The 8,589-nt window shown below is 43.1% G+C and overlaps 1 protein-coding gene across 1 annotated transcript; it reads left to right on the forward strand.

Moving 5' to 3' along the window:
* The first annotated feature begins 5,632 nt into the window (after positions 1–5,632).
* On the forward strand, positions 5,633–7,844 carry LOC148030417 (peroxidase A2-like). The gene is made up of 4 exons (XM_087686735.1): positions 5,633–6,162; positions 6,386–6,568; positions 6,674–6,839; positions 6,997–7,844. Exons 1-4 carry the CDS (start codon positions 5,911–5,913, stop codon positions 7,413–7,415), a joined length of 1,020 nt encoding a protein of 339 aa, XP_087542861.1. The 5' UTR covers positions 5,633–5,910; the 3' UTR covers positions 7,416–7,844.
* Positions 7,845–8,589: the final 745 nt, after the last annotated feature.

Here is an 8,589-nt window from a genome sequence, read left to right on the forward strand (position 1 = left end):
AAGATATGCTTGATATGATGTTTTTGATTGAGAATACTGGTGAAATATATAGAAAATCTTGAGGATAAGAGATAACACATTGGCAAGTCAATTGGGACATATGTGGTGACTTACTAGACCATCCCACTTACAATTGCATGCAAGTATCAATAGGTGGATAAAGCACGAATGGTTTTTAACTAGAGAGAGATAATGCAATGAAGGTGTATACGAAAGAGATAGAGAAAGGCATATTATCCATCAATCAATCAAAGATATGTACATGAAGTGACTTGATATAGTAATTAGAGTATCGTCATTTTTAGGATGCTCCATTGACTTCTGTAAGTTCCTATAACCTTGAAGTAGAATATATCCAACCACACTGTCCATGGAAGGAAAACTTGACCTCATCAAATTAACCAAGTTAATTTACTTATACATTTCATAGATAAGAGATTTATAGTTGGCTTGTTGGTATTGCAAAGTATCCTTACAGTGATCTATTTTAGTCATCAACAAGTGGACACACTGGCTAAAGATGATGAAAAGAGGACATGTGCACATTGGCTACATGTGGTCCACCTTATCTAAAATTATATGTGAGCTATAAGTGCACCTTGACATGATTGGAATAGCTTGCACATGCACAAGCCAACTGATTTACATCAATCTACTCATGCTATGAATTGGCATGCATGGCTAGGTTAAGTGCACAACAAATGAGACATGTGAGTGTATTGATCAGTTCTCTCTCTCCCTCTATATATATATATATATATATATATATTGCAAATGCACAAGTCAACCTTTGATCTATAATTTTTAGCCATGGCTAGGTTAAGTGCACAATAGATGCAACATGTGCATATATCAATCCCTTCTCTAATAATTATATCATATATACATCCAATCATCATGCCCTATCCAATCATATTTGTATAGGGCATGATTGGATGTATATAGGGCATGAAATCGCATATATATAATTAGCTTTGAATGATTGGATGTATATTTGTAATACTCAGAAAGAAGTAAAGTTGGTAATGTATATCATGTCCTATACATGTATATGTTCTATACATGTATATCATGTCGTATATATATGTATATCATGTCCGTATGATCCTATACATGTATATCATGTCCTTATGATCCAGGTGTAATTATGTCGTATATACATCCAATCATGCCCTATTCAAACAAGTACTAGCTGTTAAGAGGTTTGGTCATATTCAAGGACTTTATGAGAAATGAAAAATATGTGTGTTTATTTTTGCATCTATAAGTGTGTTTATAAATGCGGATATATAGATGCGTTCTTTATACTAGCATTAATAGACGCGCTGATACATGCGCTTATAAACGCGCTCACTTTTTCGTGTGTACAGTGCACTTCTATAGGGCCTTTCTCTTGTAGTGTTCTCTACAAATCAATCACTATTAGCATTGCAATAAGTAGCTGCGTTTTTTGATGCATATATTGACATGGATAGCAATGCGTGTAGTAAATTAGTGATGCTAACTTTCTAGCATCATGTGCTAAATAATGTTCGATAAAGCAATTATATATTGAATACACAATTGTCATTGAGAGACAAGTGCATCATGAGATGCTAGAAAAAAAGGATTATTGATTCAATATTCAAATAAGTACTTGGGATATATTGATTTCATTTGGTATATATGTCATATTCCCTAAATGCATGCATTGATACTTACAACATGGAGGAAAACATTTTGATATTAAAAGACTAGGAAAGTCATGTCATGTTGATCCACAAACAACCAGAAGCTAGCATCTAATCAGTTTAATTGTTACTGCGTGTCTGTCAGCGCGTGTAATAAGTATTATCTGTGCATATATACGTGCAATTACACGTGCTCACAGACGCGCTACATAAATATTTAAAAAAAATAAAAAATTTGTGGCTTTCTTTTCAAACCAGTGCTTTCCTGCATTTTTTGTGCGTTTTCTGCAGTTCGAGCTCGACATCATTAATCATGTCTATCTATCACTTCATGAAGACAATGAGGGAAGGAAATAAGAGTAAAAAGAGGACAGGAGGAAGGAAGAGCCAAAGAGTAATGAACTAGAGCCAAACAGCAAGGAAGAGAATAAGATTCAAGCAACATACCAAGGGAAGGGAGAAGGAGGACAAGGAGCTTGCAACCTAGCTGCCACCTGTTGGAACAAGAAAAGAAGGTGAGTTCTTCTTCTCTCTCTCAATCTTGTTTGCTTTCTCTGTCTGTTTCTCTCTCTCTCTCTCTCTCTCTCTCTCTCTCTCTCTCTCTACATGCTATAGGCTGTCATCTATGGAGGTTTTTTTGCGTGTTTTTTAACCAAGTTTGAAAAAAATGGTCCGACTGTGTGCGTCTGTCAGCGTGTCCAGATGACAGTGTAGACGCAGGTATAGACGTGCTAACAAACGCACACAGAGACGCAGATATAGTCGCAGCATGTAATATGTTTTATCTGCACAGGTAATATGATTTTTCTTATGTAGATGTGGAGTCCTAGATCTTCCACCACTGATCCTGAGTTGGAAAGTATTAACAACACCTTAGCGGAGTTTTCTAGAGGTGTTAGTAGCTTTTTTGGAGGTTTTCCAAACAACGAGCAATTCATGGGGGAGATGACCAATTATCTTGGTCGCCCTCCCACTGCAGAGGAGGTTTTCAGTGTGATGTCTAGGACACCTATCATATCTTTGCCTAGCACTGCCGCACAAACACCAAACCTTGGCACACCTCTACTAACAGGTACTCCACGCACTATGCATACACATAGATCAGCTGATGCACAAGGATCAGCTGAAGTATATGGATCGGCCGAAGCACGTGCATCTGCAGAAGCACGTGCATCGAGTGAGATAGAGGGTAGTGCCCGTCGAGGGAGGAGGGAGAGTCGTGCAGGAGGACGAGGAGGTCGAGGGCTTTGTGGGGGTTGCTTAGGAGGTAACTCTCGATCACCCTCACCGAGAAATGAGAGAGGTGAGCCTCCATAAATGTACTACTCTGTCATTGATGTTGGTGGTATCTTGCATGACTCTGAGGGGAGGGAAGTGATAGCCTACTTGAGGAGCGTCGTGCATGCCACATATAAAGATTGCATGATTCCCTTCAAGCACCAAAAAAATGGTTTGTGGCAAGAGGTGTTGCGGGCAGTACATAGAAGGTACCCTAATCCCGAGAATTCATGATTCTCAGATGATTGTGGATGGTCAAAGGTGAGAGACGCGCTTCATAACAAGAGGTCTCACCTTATGACGCGCGCCAAGGAGTCACTGCGGAGACAAGAGCAGGGGCGCCCTGGATATGGCCAACCACCCAATTGCCACCGCAGGGAGTGGAATGAGGCCAAGAAGAGAGCAGTAGAGAAAATGACAAGTCGCTAGCATGCAGAGGCACGACGTATCCAGATGGCAACCATGGGATCGTCGCATTATGGATCGGGTGGCAGGGAGTCATGGGAGGCTGAGGATGTAAGTATTATTTGATTTCTTTTTTTTAATTAAATTTTGTAATTTGTTTCACTTCATTATGTAGCATGTTCTAATACGTTGTATGTTCAAATTGTTTTATAGTATCATATCGTTGGTAGGATGCCTACTCCTAGAGAGGTAGGCTACCATCAAGGTCATAACCGGAAGAGGCATGTTTTATTTTTTACATGAAAAGTATAGATAACTCTAATTTATTCTTTGTAATGGTATTTATATACCTTAATCCTTTGTGTAGGCAAACCCTGATGCAATTGAGGATAGCGAAGGGGGGACTAGCAGTAGCAGTGGCGGCAACGGCAACGGCACAGGCAGCGGTGGTGGTAGCGATGATGATGCCTCTTCTGAGGAGATGTAGAGGAGCCCCATGCATGCATGCCTCCTCTTGGCTTGTAGTTTTCATTTTTGATATGTATTACTTTTAGCTAGTGCTTGCGACCATGACCATGCTTGAGGTCACAAGCATTAGAACTCATCATGTAAAAATGTTTCATCTATATATATGAAATTTCGTGTTCTACATACATTGTTTTGTTTTCAGTTTAAAAATCTTCGAAATAATCTTTCTCTGTTTTCCCTAAGCATATAATTTGATGTTGATGGGGGGAAAAAAACCAGAGAGCATGTGGCTTGCAAAGCCACATGCTCTCTGGTTTTTTTTTTCACACCTGTGTTTTGTGCGTCTAAATTGCAAGACAAATGCGTGTCTATTCTCGTCAAAAGCTTGCAAAGTAAACGCTTTTTTAGACGCGCAGATACATGCGTGTATAGACGCGCAATATAAATATATCCACTTTTTTATAAATATGATTATATATTTGCGTAGTGCGTCTATATGGGCGTGTAACTCTGACTATAAGCACGCTTTTAGACGCGAAATTTTAGACGCAGTTGTAGACGAGGTAATAAACGCACCCGACATTTTTTAACACAGTTCAAATATTGCGTCTACAAGTGCGTCTGTGGAGCCTTTTTGTTGTAATGTCACCAGCCATGTCTTGTGTCATCACATGTAAGCGCCTCACAAAGTCCATGGCATTGCTATCAAAAGAGCTCTTTTCTACCTCCAAAATAAAAAGATTATCACCTCACTTATAACTATGGGGCAACTAACATGGATTTTTCCATCAATGGCTTTGTGGATATAGATTCGGTAGGGAAAGACCCACAAATGCATAACATGTCTAGAAAATTATCATTGTCGGAGAAGCTATATCTTGGCACACCAAGCATTGCGCTTTCCTCAACGGAAGCCGAGTACATTGCACCATCTTTGGGAGCATGCATGAAGCACTCTAGCTTGGCCAACTCTTGGATGAACTTCCACTTCCCCTAGCTGGTCAAGGTACCCTGTTCCAATGTGACAACAAATTGGCAATCACTATGGGCCATAGCCATCAAGTCTCTGATTGCACCAAGCACATCAAGATTGCATATCACTTTCTCAAGGAGGTAGTCATTGACAACCTCTTGCATCTCAAGTACATCTCCACCCGACACACACACTCTCTCTCACTCTTCACTCTATTCTCTTTCTACGCTAACACGCTCATTCTCCTCTATTATTCTCACTTAGACGCTCACAATCGCAGTGGTGTGTGGACGTGTCATGTTTCTCCTTCGTGTGCAAATTTGAGCCCGTTGCCATTGGATCACTTATGAGCTGATATTTTCAAGCTGGATTCTGACCTTTGATTTGGAAGAAAATGGAAGTCCGCAGAGCCATTTTGGCCCGCACAAAAGGTCAACCATTAGAAAGCTGGATGATCACGGCGATCAAATCAACGCGTTAGCATCCGAAGGGCTACGAGAACTCAACAGATCATCTCAAAGGAAATCGCGCAGAGGCAGTGGGGACTAGCTGCCTCTGGAACTAGCCCACAGATATAGGACGCTATTTCTGTTCTAATTGGTTTTCCGTGGACAAATACGTCACTGTTGATTGCTAGTTGCATGGCAGGTCAAATGACGACTGTTTCAAACGCATGTGTCCTTGTGGACTGTTTCAAACGCATGTGTCCTTGTGGACTGTTTCAAACACGCCTGATTGAGCTGAAAGCTATATTAAAAGAGCGTCGGATCGGCTATTGCATGCATTGGTCTGCACTTCCTATCGTTTTCTTTGTCCCTCTATACTCACCTGTATAACTGAATTGATTATCAGTAACTTGACTAATATAGTGACTAGACATCCCTCTCCTGTGTTGGGTGCGTTCTGATCACTACGTGAGTGCACGTCCGCTGTTCGAATCATCCACGTCCGATATTAATCGACGTCAACGTGCGCCCATCTCTAGTATTTAAGCGCTGCTGCACCTTATAGATTGTAGATAGGTCGTGTCCAGCAGGCCTAGCGACCGCAGCAAACACGTATCCAACTTATACAGACAGTGTAGCAGCAGCCGGAGCTAGCGAATTCGACTTCCAAATGAAGATCAAGGACCAGCGGACCATGAATGACCCATTAATGCTGTTAATTATGAACATCTGCGCCATATTGATGGTGCTTAATCTTCTTCCAACAGCTTCCTGTGCTGCACAGCTCAGTCCGAATTTCTACGCGAGAAGCTGCCGTGATCTGGACTCGATAGTGCGAGGGGTCGTGAGATCAGCTGTGCAAGCGGAGCCGCGCATGGCAGCGTCTCTCCTCCGCCTGCACTTTCACGATTGTTTCGTCAACGTAAGTGAAATAGAGGTAGTTAATTATTATGTCAAGCTAGCTACACAAAAGAAGTGCTATTTGATGATGGGCTTTTAGCAGAGTGACGACACTGAATGCAGGACTCTGAATGGTCTACAAGAGGGAATGAAGGACACGATATAAATTCATTGTTTGTGGGTTCAGGATTCAACTCAGGACAATAATATGTATGTCTGGCTAATGGACGGCGGGTTAATTTCAGGGATGCGATGGGTCGGTGCTGCTGGACGGAGACTCGGGCGAGAAGTCTGCACGGCCGAACGCTAACTCGTTGAGGGGATTCGAGGTCGTAGATGCCATCAAGGCGGCCGTGGAGAAGGCCTGCCCCGCCACCGTCTCCTGTGCGGACATCCTGGCCCTGACTGCGCGGGACGCCGTGACGGAGGTAGTTCTCCTCCCACATTTACCTTGAATGACCAATGATGTAGCGAGATAGCGCCATTAAGCACGCAGAATTAATCCAATATGCATGCATTCATGATTAATGCAGGCGGGTGGGCCTTCTTGGAGGATACTGTTGGGGCGGAGGGATAGCACCATCGCCAGTCAGAGCGCCGCCAACGCCGCCCTTCCGTCACCTTTTGAGCCGCTCTCTGCCATCATTGCCAAGTTCCAGGCTGTTGGCCTCTCCGCCAGAGACGTGGCCGTGCTCTCTGGTAAGTACTCTACTCGCTCTTGATTAGTATTACTTCATCGGTCGTATGCAACAAAGTAGCGCAAAAGACAACAATCTTCACAGGCAGACATTAGAACAGTATAATTAAGCGTCTAATTCTGCATTATAAATGATATTTTGGCGCGTCCGCTGATCAGGCGGGCACACCTTCGGTAGCGCTCGCTGTGCCACCTTCTCCAACCGCCTCTTCAATTTCAACGCCACCGGCCAGCCGGACCCCACCATCGACCCTACTTTCCTGCAGGTCCTCCAGCAAACCTGCCCGCAAGGCGGCAGCTCGGCCACCCTCACCAATCTCGACCCCGGCACCCCTGATCGCTTCGACAACCGCTACTTCATCAATCTCCAGAAGAACATGGGTGTCCTCCTCTCCGACCAGGAGCTCCTCTCCACCCCCGGTGCTGCCACTGCCTCCTCCGTCAATACCTTTGCTCGATCTCAAGCGGCCTTCTTTCGAAGCTTCGCTGCCTCGATGGTGAGCATGGGCAACATCAGTCCTCTTACCGGCACCCAGGGACAAGTCCGTCTCAACTGCCGCGTCGCCAACAGCAGCTAATGATAATGGCTCCCTGCAGCTCGTCTGGATCCCCCTGGAATTGGTTACATAGATCCTATGCCTCGCCCCTCCTGCTTAGCCGGCCTGAAAATTTATGGAGGATGCAACGTCTCTGGATAGTTAGCAACATATTCATTCCATTGCCGATCCGCTGGCATTCGTTCCCTCCTTTCGAATTGTAAGGAGACAAACAATAAAAGTAAGATCGTTGTACCTTGACATCAAGGAGGCCATGTTTGTACTCGATTGGTTCTCCAAAAATATCAATACAAATCACGTAGACATAACACAATTCAGAACTCGCATACATGTGCTAAACTTTTGTATTCTCTGAAATATAATGAAAACCTCGCCAAGCGAACATCGGATCACTTCCCTATCAGCCCTTATGATTTAACAACAAAGGTAAGTTGTTTCAACGAGTATACATGCCAACAGAAGTAGTTTCAACCTCCTTAACTACGTGCTGTCCTTCGTTACTCACCGAGTTTCGATGCCATTGGCTGCTGTATACTTAGAATACATTTGCCTATTCCTCGTAGTGGACATTTTGATATTTTCTTATCCCTCAAAATCAACCAAATCTACCAACCCTAGGCCACCGTTATTTTTGGCACGTTCATTTGAAAAAAAAAAAGTATTAGACTTCTAACTAGTTCAACGGGAGAGTATTTCCAATCACGTCTCAACAAAGCCTTTACTTCACTCTCCAAAGCCACGACTGCTTTGAGAAAGTCTCTCCCTCTCCACAGTAAACGTTGCATCACAAATGGAGAATGCCTCATCTTTGTGGTCTTCAAAGTTTCTAATTCTCCACCTAGTACGCTAACAGAGCAATGTTTATTGACTGTTAGCAAACATTACTTGATAAAGTTGTAGAATCCTAATTGTAAATGTGCAACTCAACATAGTGCCATGTTACATTGTATGTTTTTTGAAAATCATATCTATCGTGGATGTCAGGGTTGAAGTCCACCCCTACCCTTTTAAGATATGGTATGTAGGGTTGTTTATCTCGAAGGGTAGTGTGTTGCAAAAGGACATCCAAGCATCCATGTTGCTATCCCAGCGTCTCCTACTCCACACTGCAAGAGAAAGGCCCTATAGATGCGCACTGTACACGCAAAAAAGCGGGCGCGTTTATAAGCGCGTGTATTAGCGCATCTATTTACGC

This window comes from Lygodium microphyllum, chromosome 10, assembly GCF_053477565.2.
Source record: "Lygodium microphyllum isolate KBCC chromosome 10, Lygodium_microphyllum_v1.1.10, whole genome shotgun sequence".
NCBI lineage: Eukaryota > Viridiplantae > Streptophyta > Polypodiopsida > Schizaeales > Lygodiaceae > Lygodium > Lygodium microphyllum.

Coding starts and splice junctions, on each gene's coding strand:
- LOC148030417 (XM_087686735.1), top strand. CDS start 5,911: ATGAAGATCAAGGACCAGCGGACCATGAATGACCCATTAATGCTGTTA. Junction 6,163..6,385: donor TTCACGATTGTTTCGTCAAC/GTAAGTGAAATA, acceptor GGTTAATTTCAG/GGATGCGATGGGTCGGTGCT. Junction 6,840..6,996: donor AGACGTGGCCGTGCTCTCTG/GTAAGTACTCTA, acceptor TCCGCTGATCAG/GCGGGCACACCTTCGGTAGC.